The sequence below is a fragment of the Biomphalaria glabrata genome, chromosome 1 (assembly GCF_947242115.1).
Source record: "Biomphalaria glabrata chromosome 1, xgBioGlab47.1, whole genome shotgun sequence".
NCBI classification, from domain to species: domain Eukaryota; kingdom Metazoa; phylum Mollusca; class Gastropoda; family Planorbidae; genus Biomphalaria; species Biomphalaria glabrata.
In genome coordinates, this window is record NC_074711.1 from 4413467 (window position 1) to 4430512 (window position 17046).

At 38.9% G+C, this 17046-nt stretch overlaps 1 protein-coding gene across 2 annotated transcripts in view; it reads left to right on the forward strand.

The window, feature by feature from the left end:
- The window catches only part of LOC106074598 (transient receptor potential cation channel subfamily M member-like 2), a 47710-nt gene that overhangs the window by 12951 nt on the left and 17713 nt on the right, over positions 1–17046 (forward strand). For both annotated transcript variants that reach the window (XM_056015580.1, XM_056015520.1), the window contains exons 10-21: positions 671–862; positions 1798–1962; positions 4126–4307; positions 5485–5728; positions 7608–7683; positions 7881–7927; positions 9023–9121; positions 9995–10138; positions 10903–11130; positions 12737–12914; positions 13851–13901; positions 15563–15577. In XM_056015580.1, coding sequence (XP_055871555.1) covers positions 671–862; positions 1798–1962; positions 4126–4307; positions 5485–5728; positions 7608–7683; positions 7881–7927; positions 9023–9121; positions 9995–10138; positions 10903–11130; positions 12737–12914; positions 13851–13901; positions 15563–15577 — 1621 coding nt within the window. The remainder of the gene's footprint in view (positions 1–670; positions 863–1797; positions 1963–4125; positions 4308–5484; positions 5729–7607; positions 7684–7880; positions 7928–9022; positions 9122–9994; positions 10139–10902; positions 11131–12736; positions 12915–13850; positions 13902–15562; positions 15578–17046) is intronic.

Genomic DNA, 17046 nt, shown 5'->3' on the forward strand with positions numbered 1-17046 from the left:
CCCCTTAGATCCAGAGCAGTGGACACCAGGTGGGAAGAGGCTTCAGACATTGCCAGTGACAGATCTTTGTGGAGACAGCTCGCAGCCCATTAGCGCCACTCTAAAAAAATCAATAAGATTTAATGATACCAATTTTGAAGATCTTACTGTCTTATACATTGTGGACATCAAACTCCAACATTAGGCTATAGCTTACTTTATGGCCAGTACATATTGAAAGGTTATTCCTGTATGAAGGGTTAGGCACATCTAACAAGCTATTTGATGGGAATAGGGTCAAGATTGTTTTGTTATTTTGTAGGGAGAAAGTAAAAGAGGTTGGCGCAAGTGTTCACATTAATGATGCTCAAAATAAGAAATATACTAAATCATCACTATAGAGTTAAAATTCACCAGTCTCTAAAGCTAATAAGGGTGTCATGTGACCAGTTCAACGGTCTAGCATTTGTAATGTTAGGTACGTGATAGTAAAACTGTGGTCTATTGGTGAGCGGTTCAGCCTCACAACCGGTGGTCTCGAGCTTAGATCCTATCTTTGTAAGTGTTAAGGCAAATAGGATTATTGAACCAGCCTGGATTTGAACTGTGGTCTTTCAGTTAACACAAGGAAAAAAAAATTCTTTGCTTGTGCAAAATGTTTATCAGATTTTTTTTTTCTTTGGTTGGTCAGATAGATGATGACCAGTTTGAGCAGGTTCTGGTGAGACCTGGCAGACAGGAGTTCGTGGAACTGTTTCTGGACAGAGGATTCTCTATGTACAAGTATTTGAATCCACGCCGTTTGGAACAGCTGTTTGAGCGATGCAGCGATAAAGATTTTTTCGTGACCACATGTTTGGAGACTGTTTTGGGGGAGAAAATGGTATGTTGTGACACACACACACACACGCGCACACACGCACACACACACACACATCTTTTCCCTTTGCAGGCACATTCCTCATCCCATATGCTAGGACAAATTTGTACAAACGCTCCTTCTTCCCTAGTGCTATTAGAGCATGGAATGGGTTGCCTGAGCTAGCCAAGAAAACCAGTGACTTGGCAGAATTTAAGTCATTGGTTAACATGCATGACTAAATGCATGACACGTAGGACGTAATCATCTTCTTTTTTGAAGTAACGTCTGTATTATATACGATAAGATAAGATAAGCTCCTTGTGTGACTAAAGAGGTCAATCCTTGATACACAGATTAGGTCATAGGTTGGACATCTGTGATTACCAGGCGCCATTGCACTTTAACCCTTCTTTCTACTACAGTTGTGTGTGTGTGTGTGCGCGTGTGTGTTAATGTCTGTGTATGTGTGAAAGTATGTGTGTGTGTGTGTATTTTGAGGGATATACAATAAATGAGATTTATAATGTCCAGATGTCCAAGAGAGAGAGAGAGAGAGAGAGAGAGAGAGAGAGAGAGGTGGCGAAAGAATACTCAGCTTTTTACTTTTTGATTGTCCTGGGAGTTGGGTCGAAGACGCTTTGAACTTTGAACTCTGGGTCCATGGCTGTTTCCCTCTAAGTTCTTCAGTCTTGGAGAGCTCAAAGCAGCTGCAAATTTGTTCCATGCCTATTGCCGATGTGGATTGGAGGTTGTTTCTTCCATTCACGTCAATGCAATGGACTCGGTTCTAAGCACCCTAACGGGTCCTTTCTTCTTCCCTAATCGTCACCCGTTTCTCCCGTGCGCCATTTTTAGTCCGAGAAGCGTTGCCTTGAATATTTGACTAGATATTCGACTAGATCCGATATTTCTGATTCGGAGTAATTAATAAGCACTGATGATGTTGTTGTGGTCAGACAGAAGAAAGACCTATCCCTGAGGACTTTGTGAGTGGTAAGGACAGTCACTTGAACCACATTTTGGTCATCTTAACTGGACTTCAACACTTGATTGACCCACTTGAGCTGTCTCTCAACACTAGTGCCTATAGGACAGAGGATGTGGTCACGGCTGAACACAGGGTTAGTACAAAAATGTCTGGCTCTACTCCATTCTCTTTCTCTCTCTCCCTCTTTCTCACTCTCTCTCTCTATCTCTTTCTCCCTCTCTCTCTGTTTCTCTCTCTTTCTCCCTCTCTCTCTGTTTCTCTCTTTCTCCCTCTCTGTTTCTCTCTTTCTCCCTCTCTGTTTCTCTTTCTCCCTCTATCTATGTTTCTCTCTTTCTCCCTCTCTCTCTCTCTGTTTCTCCCCCCCCCTTTTCAGTCTCTCTCATTCTCTTACTCACACTTTTATCTTAACTTATAAATAACAGACGTTCCTGAACAATAAAATGACGTTCAATGCGTGTCCACACCTACTCGTACATCTTATTTCAAGACAAACTCATGTCCCTACCTACTCGTACATCTTATTTCAAGACAAACTCATGTCCCTACCTACTTGTACATCTTATTTCAAGACAAACTCATGTCCCTACCTACTTGTACATCTTATTTCAAGACAAACTCATGTCCCTACCTACTTGTACATCTTATTTCAAGACAAACTCATGTCCACACCTACTCGTACATCTTATTTCAAGACAAACTCATGTCCCTACCTACTCGTACATCTTATTTCAAGACAAACTCATGTCCACACCTACTTGTACATCTTATTTCAAGACAAACTCATGTCCACACCTACTTGTACATCTTATTTCAAGACAAACTCATGTCCACACCTACTCGTACATCTTATTTCAAGACAAACTCTGCTAACAATTCGTCCTCTCATACGGAATAAGAAAATTGTCTTACTTTATCTGTATGACACATTTAGTTGTTTTGCATTGCATACATTTAAACAGAAAAACTAAAAATACATATAAATGTTGGAATCTGAACACGTGTATACGGACTTAAAAAAACTAACGAAACATTTTTTTTTTTAATGATTTTGAAAAATTCTCTGCAATGGTCTGAAATGAACGTGGAAAGTGATTACTTATTCCAAGCAGATAGAATATATTTTTCATAATTTAATTGGAATATCAGAAATGAATGAGTTGATGATTAAATCTGTTATGGCTCGATTGGGAACTAGTTATTTGTTTCCTAAATTGGGAAAGTTTTTGACTTGCAACTATTAAAAACTAGACTATGTTTTGAGAAAGAAAAGCGAAATAGAAACCGGTGTAAAAACTTCTCTTGACTTCTTTAGAGAGAGCTCTTTATGGACGTAGAGGTTTAGCTTGACGACATTCCACGGTACCCCTCGTTATTATTAAACGTCTTGTTCGACATTCACTATCAGCGTCGACTGACTTCTACTGTTGGCCTTTGCCTGTGTTTTTTGGATTTCGTAATTTGAGTGTTACTTCCGTTCTACTCAGCTGCATAAGACTGCGAGACTTGGCTGCATAAGACTGCGAGACTCGGCTGCATAAGACTGCGAGACTTGGCTGCATAAGACTGCGAGACTTGGCTGCATAAGACTGCGAGACTTGGCTGCATAAGACTGCGAGACTTGGCTGCATAAGACTGCGAGACTTGGCTGCATAAGACTGCGAGACTTGGCTGCATAAGACTGCGAGACTCAGCTGCATAAGACTGCGAGACTTGGCTGCATAAGACTGCGAGACTTGGCTGCATAAGACTGCGAGACTTGGCTGCATAAGACTGCGAGACTTGGCTGCATAAGACTGCGAGACTTGGCTGCATAAGACTGCGAGACTTGGCTGCATAAGACTGCGAGACTTGGCTGCATAAGACTGCGAGACTCAGCTGCATAAGACTGCGAGACTTGGCTGCATAAGACTGCGAGACTTGGCTGCATAAGACTGCGAGACTCGGCTGCATAAGACTGCTAGACTTGGCTGCATAAGACTGCGAGACTTGGCTGCATAAGACTGCGAGACTTGGCTGCATAAGACTGCGAGACTTGGCTGCATAAGACTGCGAGACGTAGTTGCATAAGACTGCGAGACTTAGCTGCATAAGACTGCGAGACTTAGCTGCATAAGACTGCGAGACTTAGCTGCATAAAACTGCGTGGAGGCGCCTAACAATAAACTATTTAGGCCTTTGACGAAAATAAAGACATTATGATTATGAAAATGAAAGATTTTTTTTTGTCACAGATTTATAATTAGACATGGGGAGTACAATTTAACCAGCTTTTTATTTGTTTCATTGTCTTCCCCAGGCTCTTCATGCATTAATTTACTGGGCAGTGCTGACCAACAATCAGAAACTGGTCCGTATTTTCTGGAGTCGAACCAACGAGCCCGTGGCAATGGCTTTGGTGTTGTCCAATATCTACAAAAGGCTGTCACAACACTGGATTTCAAACCACGACCTCAAAGAGAAAATGAAGTCCACAGGCATGTGAGTCAGGAGCTGGCCTCTGTAAAAGGCTTTTGTCTTGTAGTTATATGATGGCTGTCTGGCTTCGACAGATTAACCACTTAGACAAACATAATGTCCTTACTCCACGGCTTTAAAAATATAGATCATGTGAAACACAACTAATAGGACTAATTGATGATTTTTTGAAAATGTTTAGATAATAGTGAGCAAATAGATGCTATCTTACTAGATTCTTCCAAGGCTTTTGACAAAGTTCACCACCATAGTTTGCTTAAAAAAATTAAAATATTTTGGCACCGATGGTCCAGTGTATCAGTTGATTAAAGATTTTCTGATAGTGAGAGAACAAAATGTAATAATAAAAGGCGCTAAATCAAAACCAATAACAGTAAACACGGGTGTACCTCAAGGAACAGTCTTGGGTCCACTACTATTTTTAATTTACATAAATGATTTACCAAATTGCATTACTTCAGGAACAAAAGTCAGATTATTCGCAGACGATTGCATAATACATAGAACAATAAAAACATCACAAGAAACTGAAATTTTACAAAGAGAATTAGATGAATTACAGAAATGTGAAATTAAATTGGATATGAGCATGTTTTTCCACCCAGAAAAATGTCGGCCCTGGCTATATAAAGACATTTTTACTATAATTTTCACTAATAGCCTCTGAAAATTAATTATGAGAATTTCCTGTCTATCAAATATGCTTCTGATCTTATATTCTAGAAGATAAGACCAGATTGACACATGATATTCGTAGGACGTAATTATCTTCTTTTTTTTAAAGTAACGTCTGTAATCTATAAGATAGGACTAGATTCTAATCTAGTCTAGCAATTATACATAAAACACTGAACCATAATCTTCAAATACAAAAACAAAATTTAATAAAATATTCTTAAAGTCACAAAGATAAAGGCACATTCCTCGTCCCATATTCTAGGACAAATTTGTAGAAGTGCTCCTTCTTCCCTAGTGCTATTAGAGCATGGAATGGGTTGCCTGAGCTAGCCAGGAAAACCAGTGACTTAGCAGAATTAAAGTCATTGGTTAATATGCATGAATAGATGCATGACGGGTAGGGCGTAATCATCTTCTTTTTTGAAGTAACGTCTGTATTATATAAGATAAGAAGATAAGATAAGTTCCTTCAAATAACAAAAAAAGGTTATTATTTTGACAGAATGTACGGGCGCCTGGCTATTCAGCTGCTGGACCTCTGCTTCAACGAGTCTGAAAGCCAGGCCCTGAGTTCCCTGACCACTAAGCTACTCCCCTTTAACAACTATACCGTGATGGACCTTGCCATGATTGGAAAGAACAAATACTTCATAGCCCACCCATGCTGTCAGAAGCGTATCTTTAACATGTGGCACGGCCATATTAGAATCAACCAGCGTCACGGTTTCCTGTCTGACAATGTCAAGGTTATAACTCAATCTGTCCGTTTGTCTGTCTGTGTCTCAATTCAAATATATTCTGTTATTGATAAAACATGAAGATTTGTGTGTCGCTAAATCCGAGTTTCTCAAACTGCGGTGCGATCCTCTAGGGGGAAGAGGCGTGTTTAATAAAAAAAAAAGGTGGAGAGGGGTCACAGGAGGTTTTGTTTTTTGAGTTGCAAAACATCTTTTGCATTTGCTTTGTAATCCATATTTGAGTAAAGCTGAGTCAATGTTTAAAAATATTTATTTAGGTGGTGGTGTTTCATGTCTGGTCGTGTGATACATGCTGTGGATGGTCCGGGTTCGACCCTCAGTGATCCCCTGCCGTGCTGCAGGATGTTTAGGCTAGGATTTAATTCTCTTCAAAATATTCCTTTCGTACAGTGTCCGCGAAGAAGACGCTTCAATACGCCTACGCCAATGCAATTCTAGAGTCTATCCACCTTTCTTACACCAGAGCTGTACAATTTCTCCTAAGAAATCTCCGTGAACAAATCTTTACGTGCTCTAAGAGGTCTTGTAGAATCACCTTCCCCTTCACCTAACCCTTAGTCTTTTGGGGGCACCACACAAGAAGTGTCAACCGTTTTTCTCCATTCCTCTCTGTTCTTTATCATGGGTAGAATTTCATTCACTGACAGCCCTCTCCATTCTTTGGTGCTGTCTTCCCATCGCTTTCTCTGTCTTCCTCTTCTTCTTCTTCTTCCTGGTACTGTTCCCTGAAGGAAGGTCTTTGCGAGCACTGTGGACCTTGTGATGTGTGCATAGAACTTGAGTTTACGTTGTTGTTGTTTTTGTACAGTGGTTAGAAGGTCATCGTGTGGTCCAATGATTGCATTAATTCTGTTTCTTATCTCTTTATTCGTTCTGCGGTCTATGTAATTGTCACATAAGATCTTTCTGTAGCATCCTAGTTTTATTGCTACGATCTTCTTCTCGAGATCTTCAGTCAGTGTCCAAGTTTCTCATACATATAAGCAAGTGGCCGTGACCAGGGAGCGCATCAGTGCGATTTTAGTGTCGAAGCCTATGTCTGGTGGGTCCAGATCATTTTGAGTTTTGCAAGTGATGTTGTGCCATCTGTTTACCTCGTCCGGATTTTGCTGCTAGACAGAAATATTGAGTGGGAGGGTCCGTGGTTTGTGTCTTGGTTATAAAATATTGAAACTAGTTATTATATATGTCATTATATATGTATTCACCAGTCATTACTTAAGCACCTAACTTGATATTTGAATTTACTGTAAATCTGTCATGTATTAATGACTTGATCTTTCTGTGTCTTCAGAGCTGTCATGTATTATGACTTGATCTTTCTGTGTCTTCAGATCTGTCACGTACTAATGACTTGATCTTTCTGTGTCTTCAGATCTGTCACGTACTAATGACTTGATCTTTCTGTGTCTTCAGATCTGTCACGTATTAATGACTTGATCTTTCTGTATCTTCAGATCTGTCACGTACTAATGACTTGATCTTTCTGTGTCTTCAGATCTGTCATGTATTAATGACTTGATCTTTCTGTGTCTTCAGATCTGTCATGTATTAATGACTTGATCTTTCTGTTTCTTCAGATCTGTCATGTATTAATGACTTGATCTTTCTGTGTCTTCAGATCTGTCAAGTATTAATGACTTGATCTTTCTGTGTCTTCAGATCTGTCACGTATTAATGACTTGATCTTTCTGTGTCTTCAGATCTGTCACGTATTAATGACTTGATCTTTCTGTGTCGTCAGATCTGTCACGTATTAATGACTTGATCTTTCTGTGTCTTCAGATCTGTCATGTATTAATGACTTGATCTTCCTGTGTCTTCAGATCTGTCACGTATTAATGACATGATCTTCCTGTGTCTTCAGATAGTCCTGTGTCTACTTTTGGTATTGCCAACTTACTTTTGGATTGAGACTGTCAGTGAGTCCAAGAAACCTTCTGGTAAGTCGAGCTCTCCTGCCATTGGACGTTGCCTAGCAACTAAAGTTTGATGTTAAACAAATGTATTTTCATTTTGTTTATAGCTAGGCACCATTTTATATAACTTTTTGTTGGCATATATGTTACAGACGCCATTGTTGTGTTAGTAAATGCCTCTAGTTCTTACAGAAATATTAATCTTTTTTTTTTTGGTATAGGTTCTAAATCAAAAACAATATGGAAAAAGCCTTCTTTGGCAGAAAAGGTAAAAGAAATTTTAACCTTAGCTGAAACAAGAAAAACATTTTTAAAAATGTGTTGTTGTTTTTTTGCTAAATAGTGTTGTGAGACTCCACTAGAGGAAATGTTTCCTTTTCCCTGTCAACCTAGCTGCTTAGGCTTCGTAAATTTACCTGGAATGTTCCTAATAGTAATTTGCGTATTCTGTCCCAGACCATTTGCTAGCTGGATGGTATCTATCATAATAAAAAAGTTTTAATATATAAAACACATAAAAATTATCTATGAAGTATAATTTCATAAGAGTGGAAACTGCATAACTGACTGGCTTTAATGGAAATATATATCCTTAGAAAACTGGTAAGTCGTGCTATGAATATGTGTCTTTAATTTTATTTTCAATGACATTCTTAAAATCCTTCCGAACCACAGTGTGAGGGGACGCCACTTGTAAAAGTTTGAAAAAACACTTTGATTCATTCCCATCCCAACTCACCCCCATCAACAGTACGTAATTACCCTTCTTTTTTTTGCAAGCATTTTTGCAATTTATAAGAAAAGATGTGTCGGGTTCCTTTTGTTGCTTGGCTCGTTAGGGGTTACTAAATAACATTAAAGTAATATTAGATTAAATTCAACTTCAACTCCAGATATCCATGGGAATACAAATAATACTTTAATATGCGATAGAGCACGAATAATGATATCAACTCTTAATAAATACTAATTGACAAACACCAGTCCAGGAAGCAACCGTCCAACCTTCCTGGACCGGGAACAAGGCCTCACTAACTAAAATACTCTCTCCCACATTCAATGAAGACTAAACCATTTAGCTCATAACACGTGCGAGACTATTCACATTCATAACCTGGGCCTGGAAGAACATAAACAAAGGGATATAACTATCATACCAAAATAACAAAGTAACATATTCACTCTTGCCCAGACAAGATGCTCTTAAAGTAGATATTCTGTCATTTTGTCCGTATTAAGGGGAAAGATTATCAATCTAATGTATTACAATTCCTTATCATACAAAGCTTGAAGACTGCTATAACATCAAGATGCATATAACTAAGCCATTGCCGTTAAATTAACACCATTGTTTCTCCCATAGATAAGTCAAGGTAAGCTTCAATTACTTTGCAAGGTGCCGTTTTTCAATAAGTTGTACTTCCTGTGGAGGGCGCCTCTGGTGAAATTTTGGTTGTCACAGGTTAGCAGAATTCTTGAAATTTATAGCAGAAATATTTAAACGTTGGTATCAAGCTGTTATTCTTAGTAAAACGTATGTATTCGATGTATAATTTTATTTTGTGTGTATTGTTTGTCTTTCTCGTTTGTTGAAGAAGGCCTCGTGGCCCAAACGTACTGTGTATTTACTTTGGTTGAGAAGAATTTCCAATGTTTATGTCTTTTGTATTTTCTGCACCTGTTTTTCCACCCATACCTTAGGCCGCAGTTAGGCGGTCTGTGGGTTGGAATATTAAGGCAAACGCCCAAGCCTTGAAGGGGCTTGTTGAAGCCTTTCCTGGTGGTTGCCTGGTCGTTTTGGTAGCTCTGGACTGTCGTCTCGATGGTCACGGGTTCGAACTTTGCCTGCCACCGTCGCTCGACGTTCACCGGGAATTTCAGTAAAGGATCTACAGATCTTCAATTCTAATCGAAAATCCGAAACAAACCAACCCGCGCTTTTAACATGAAATTTTGGGTTAGAGTTTGGCACCGCATCATGACTCTCTCCCAGGGCCTCTCTTATTTCAAAGGCCGCCTCTACCCTGCCGTATAATAATAATAATAATAATCTTTATCATCCATAACGAAATTGGTCTTGCAATGTGTGCATTACACCAAAAAAACATTTTAACTATAGAAAACCAAAATATACATTCACATCAGAGTCACTCAAAATTTACATGTGAAATGTTTATATTAGATAAATTTATTTTATGATTTGATTGCCAGCAAAATAAGAGTTCTTGTGTCTGTCTTTGTTATCGGTGTCTTGTATTATCTCCTTTGTGATTGTACTTAATGAACGCAAATATACTTAAAATGTATTGTGTAAATTTCATTTTTAATTGACCAGATTTTCTTCATGGCGTTTTTGGTATACTTTATGTTTGCCATGGCTGAGCCTTTCTGCGGAAAACAGTTTACAAACTGGCACGTGTCAGTTTGGCTTTTGGCCTACATTTGTGACTATCTGTACATAGTCGTGGTCAGGAAACTGGTAAATATTAAATGATTTGACTTGCAGTAGTTTTGATTACTGCTATTAATAAGTGTGTGTGCTGTGTTCTTAATCCGTTGTGGCCATGCAATAGTACTCAGTACTCAGTACTCACCCTATTATTTAAAAAATCAAGTTCACTAAGGAAAAAAGTAAAGTACCCTTTTGAGACATTGAGAGCTATAAGGTAGATGATGTAAAGGTCATCTGTTTCTATTGCCGACGGTTTACGAGGGTGTCGTGTGGCCAGCACAACGACCAACCGCCTTTACTTTCCCCAACTAATGTCAGGTACCCATTAGAGTTGGGTGCAGTCAGGGACTTCGTGCAAATTACAAAATTCAAAATCCCTGTCTTCATCGAGATTCTAACCCGAGACATCTTGGTTGGGAAAACAAACGCTTTACCATTTAGCCCACCTGCCCACCACGCCCCATCATTAATAGCAAACATTAAATATCGGTCATTGCATTGTCTACACAATGTCAACGTTGACCTTCTGAAAGATGTAGTACGAGTCAAAAGCATCACAGTCAATAATTTACCAATGGTAATCTTTTTGTTTCAGTACGAATGCCTAAAAGTATTTTTAGTTTTGTTTTTTTTTCACTTATGATGTCTGAACACAATGTCCTCTGGGTAATTTCTATCCCGCTCTAAGCGTATTCACTTGCTTATCTAGTCTTGCATGTTAATTAGACGATTACTAGAGACTTATGATTTTATCAAAACATAAATATTGTGCCTATTTTGCATGTCCGCAGTACTGTGCAGAGTTGCCGATCTTCGAGAGTATGAGAGCTATCGCTGTGTTCGCGTACACACTCACCATCATTGTTGTCTTTAGGTTGGCGTACCCTGGATACTTATCCTTCACAATAGTCAAGACACTTTTAAGTTTCAGTTTGATTTACTTCTGTTACCTGGCCATGGGCTTTCTATTTCCGGTCTCACCTGTGTATGGCCCAATGATGGTCAATACTGTTCTCATGGTGAGTGCCTCTGTGTTACATGTGTATGGTTATGTTTAGGTTAAAGTGTGTCTTGGTCGATGCCTCTTAAGTCACAGTGTGTCTTAGTGCGTGCCTCTTAAGTCACAGTGTGTCTTAGTGGGTGCCTCTTAGGTCACAGTGTGTCTTGATGGGTGCCTCTTGGGTCACAGTGTGTCTTGATGGATATCTCTTAGGTCACAGTTTGTCTTGATGGATATCTCTTAGGTCACAGTGTGTCTTGATGGATGACTCTTAGGTCACATTGTGTCTTGATGGGTGACTCTTAGGTCACATTGTATCTTGATGGATGACTCTTAGGTCACAGTGTGTCTTGATGGATGACTCTTAGGTCACATTGTGTCTTGATGGATGACTCTTAGGTCACATTGTATCTTGATGGATGACTCTTAGGTCACAGTGTGTCTTCATGGATGACTCTTAGGTCACAGTGTGTCTTGATGGATGACTCTTAGGTCACAGTGTGTCTTGATGGATGACTCTTAGGTCGCATCGTGTCTTGATGGATGACTCTTAGGTCACATTGTGTCTTGATGGATATCTTTTAGGTCACAGTATGTCTTGATGGATGACTCTTAGGTCACAGTGTGTCTTGATGGATGACTCTTATGTCACAGTGTGTCTTGATGGATGACTCTTAGGTCACATTGTGTCTTGATGGATGGCTCTTAGGTCACAGTGTGTCTTGATGGATGACTCTTAGGTCACATTGTGTCTTGGTGGATGACTGTTAGGTCACAGTGTGTCTTGTTGGATATCTTTTAGGTCACATTGTGTCTTGATGGATGACTCTTAGGTCACAATGTGTCTTGATGGATGACTCTTAGGTCACAGTGTGTCTTGATGGATGACTCTTAGGTCACAGTGTGTCTTGATGGATGACTCTTAGGTCACAGTGTGTCTTGATGGATGACTCTTAGGTCACAGTGTGTCTTGATGGATGACTCTTAGGTCACAGTGTGTCTCGATGAGTCCCTATTTCTCATGTATGTCACGTTAATGTCGATGTAGTGTCATAATTAAAGGCTCTATCATATACAATATGCAGTTGAGAAGTGTTTAGTGTTTTTTTCTCTGTGTGTGCTGCCATTCCTTCCAGCAGTGAACCGGTTAATTAGGTCAGAAAAGAAATAATTAATTGCCTTCTAATGTCTAGAAGAGCATCCAGATGAGTCTTTGACCAGTGGTTCTGTTGACCGATACATTGACTGGTAAGAAAAGGTCAAGAGTTGTTATTTCGAGAAAGGCCTTTATAAACGTCTAGAAAAGAAAGACGGCGTGACACAGCTTTGCTCAGGTCGGGTTTCGAATTTGTATCCACTTGATAGGTACCAGGTAGCCAAGCCCCTCAGCCACACAGCCTACATTTGTCTATATCTATGTTTATGTCAATGTCTGTATCAATGTTTATGTCAATGTTTATGTCAATGTTTATGTCAATGTTTATGTCAATGTTTGTGTCAATGTTTATGTCAATGTTTATGTCAATGTTTGTCACAGTTTGTGGACAAATAAAATGGAAGTGTTGTTTTTTTAAATAACTAAGATCACTTCACTGTCTTATAAAAAAGTGCGATGTGTTTGACAGATGAAACGAGACTTGATCACGTGGTTAAAGATGTGGATGATGACCTTAATCTCTGGAGCGGTAGCGGTCCAGGCAGCATTGTACCCAGCATTCCCTCTTACAATGTATACCGTGCTGAATGCCTTAAGGAGGGGCATCTTCGCCATTTTTATGACTGAAGTTGCCGACATCAGGGAAGGTGAATCAGAGAGAGAGATGGAGAGAGAGAGATGGAGAGAGATAGATGGAGAGAGAGAGAGATGGAGAGAGAGAGAGAGATGGAGAGAGAGAGAGAGAAAGATATGGGGAGAGAGAGAGAGAGATGGAGAGAGGAGTTTGCTTAATTAGATAAAGTCAATGGAACATTTAAACTATTCGCCACCTGCGAAGTTAAACAAGCGAAATACTTTTAAAAAATTCATTTAAAATAAACGAAGGCTATATTGAGTGAAGGAAGAACACCATACACTCGCAGCCATATCTCTCAGTATTGCAAGGTCTTTCTCCCCTTAGCTTAGTACTTTTCTATAGAAAACAAAATTAGTTAGTTACGACAGACTGATTAACTAATTGGTTTACTTTTTTGATTGATTCCTGTGTTTTTATTGACATTGAATAATTGTGCAAAATTTCAAATTGATTCAAGAACAGGAAGTGGGAGAAAAAAAATAATTCCACCCTGACCTGTGATGTCGCAACCTATGGGCAGTTTACACCAATAGTTCAATGTCAGAACTGTGACGTGGCTTTGAGCTATTGGTCTATACTACCCACAGGTTGCGACGTCACAGGTTAGTGATCAAGCGTACTATAACGATTGGTCTCGGCTTGACTCACTCTGAGTTTAACTATCCCGAATCACACACACTCAGACATATACCCAGACATATACCCACACACCCAGACATATACCCAGACATATACCCACTCACCCAGACATATACCCACACACCCAGACATATACCCACACACCCAGACATATACCCACACATCCAGACATATACCCACACACCCAGACATATACCCACACACCCAGACATATACCCACATACCCAGACATATACCCACACACCTAAGTTTTCCCCTTGTTCTTGTTGAGTATCTTCTCCAATGGTCACTTTGTTTCTGTCTCCAGGTGGTCAGTGTTCCTGCCTCTACAACTACACATCAAGCTATGGGTGTCAAAGTAAGTTGTTTTTTTTGTTTTAAATTTAAATTTCTCTCATCATCTTGGAAATTTATGGGAGGATCCCGAAAACGGCTCTAACGAGGTTCCTAGAAATGTGACAGTTTACTAGAATCAATTTTGTGACAATACATCTATGTGTATAATACTTATTCAATTTATCAATACACAATATCGATAATACTAGATCTATATCTGTAATTAGATCCAATATTCTAGTTTAGACTACTGTCTTTTAATTGTTCGATGTCAAAAAGTCACCAGTGTCACACTGTTTGAAGAGATAGACTTGTTTTATATCTGTTCCAAATTATCTGACATGCAGATTCGGAAGTGCCGTTAATGCAAGACAAGCACTACCAAGGTACAATAAAATGACACAGTGTAGATCTGATTTCTTGAGTTTTAACTCTTTTAAACTCAAACCAGGAACGATGAACAAAGAAACAGTAAATACAATTCAGATACAGGATACTAATTCAGATACAGGATACTAATTCAGATACAAGATACTAATTCAGATACAGGATACTAATTCAGATACAAGATACTAATTCAGATACAGGATACTAATTCAGATACAGGATACTAATTCAGATACAGGATACTAATTCAGATACAAGATACTAATTCAGATACAGGATACTGTAATGTTAGTTTTGATCAAAGACACTAACCAACGTTGTACCTTAACTAGTGACATCTAGATCGAACTCTCGAAGTCCTAACATCAACTAACTCATTACATAGTCTCGTCCACATAAATCTCTAGAACATTTCTTTCACGCCCACACCTTTATTTCCCCGCATTTTTTTTTTGACCTCACCTAACTCACATTGACCTGGTGTGTGAGCATTTTAAATCATACAGAAGAAGATAAGTAAAAAAAAAAAATATTTTCCTTCCAGGCCCAATGTTGAAAAATTAGCTGAACTGTTAAATTCTAAATCTGTAAAAATACTAAAAAAAAACCTCAGTGTATTCTTAAAGTTAATTCTGCCTTTTTTTTCAGAAGTTAATCCCTGCTATAGAATTTTATACTGCTGTTCTAATATACAACTTTATGACATTATTGGCATCATTACTCTCATATTGTGTGTTCCTGTGTTGATGGCCTGGATTATAATTAGGTGCTAGATAACCATTTCACTGTTTGGGAATCGCGTTGATCTGATAGCTGCGGTATTGTTGTTCATTATTATTGTTACCAAAGCCAGTGGCTCACCTGGGCGCATCCATTGTCTTCCGAGACAGAAGGAGCCATATAGATTATTGTTATATTTATAATTGATATGGCCACTTACATTATTGTTTCGTCTCCTTTGGTTATCATCTTGATGATGTGTATGTTGTTATTATTTGTCATTTCGACAGCGTTTGTAGCACTTGTGCTTTGTGGCTAAACAAACACAAGAGTTAACTTGTTAAATTGTACTCACGATCATCTGATCATTTCACGTCCAATTCTTGCGACTAGCCTTGACCTTGTGTCCCTCCTACGAGTTTAATTAAGCATGGCAGTCTGTTTCATTGTTTAAAATAAACAACCTTGTTGCTTGTTACATGTTACTTGTTACACGTTTTCTACTTTGTTGTTATCGCTCACAAAATAAAAGTGATTAAATATTATTTATAAAATAGTCTTTTCTTTTTTCCACAGCCTCGTCCATTCCATGTAAGTTGATAGTTATAGTGGGAAAAGAATTTGAATAGATTGTGAGGTAGTCAGCAGTGGTCCCCCCACCAAGAACTTGAATAGGTTGTGATGTACTCAGCAGTGGTACCCACCAAGAACTTTTAAACTTAAAAAAAAAAAAAAAGAAACAGTTTAAACTATCACATGACAGACTCTGAACATGCTAGAAAAAGTATGTTAATACTTTATCAATACTATAGATAAAAAAAGTTCTTCTTTCAGACCTTGAAATCTATAGGGCAGATCGATGTAATCGTCATCTGTTTCTGTGGCCTTCAGTTAACGAGGGTGTCATGTAGCTAGCACAACGACCAACTGCCTCTACCAACTAGAGTCAGGTACCCCTTACCGATCGGGTGGACTCAAGAGGCGTCCAATGATCCCGAAATTAAAAATCCCAGTCTACCCCAGGATTCGAACCCGTGACCCGCAGATCAGAAGCCAAGCGCTTTGCCGCTCAGCCACCGCTCCAATACTATAGATACGATAAGATAATTTTATTGATCCAAATAAATGGGAATTCTGTTTGACAACAATTCTTACACCTACGCATTACTACCTTTACTATTTTAACTGTGAATAGACCTTGTTTTTAATGATTTAACTGTATAGAAGTTAGCCCTTGTTATGTACAGGGAGTATGATCCTTAAAGGATTACGGGCACGATATGGCCTAAATTGTGCCGATGTGCCTAAACTCAAACTCAACAACAACGATGTAGGTGCATGTACCTGACGTCCTAATTAGATTGTTAATACACTTTCCACAACGAAGGGAGGTCACCGATTGTTTTCTATTGTATAAAGTTTAAAGTTCCTTAACATTTTACTTACAAAAAAATAATTAAATCATTCTACATTTCAAAAGTTGGATGATCAAAAGGAAAAAAAAAGGTTTTCCAGAATCTCAAAAAGGGAAAAAAAAATAGTGTTTACAACATGTGACATGCCACTCATGACTGTATGATACTATCGGGTCTAATTGTAACACCTAGTCCGCCCCTAATTTGATTTTCACATACAAGATTTCATCAAAATCTTACAAAATATCTTTCCATAATTACACAAGATTAAGTGGATTACTGTATCCATGACCTATTTGTAATATGTCCTTGACATTAGTTTGGCAACATGATACACTTGTTAACAGAAACAGATGACCTTGACATCATCCGCTCATTAGATCCTTTTTATTTGGTCTATTTCTCTGCCTATGGCGCTCACGTCCCTTATCTGAGTCAGAAGTCCTTTATGGTTCGAGACCTCCGGTCCCCTTTATAATCATGTGACCAGGGAAAGGACTCCCGTGGCCAGGATGAGAAATTGGCACTTCACCAACCCCTTCTGTCTGAGGTCCCTCTACGACTAGGTGATCGTGTAGTCACACCCGTCTTGTCATGTTGCATGTTCCTCACGGCCACGCTCTGAGTTCCTCCTCTCATGCGAGC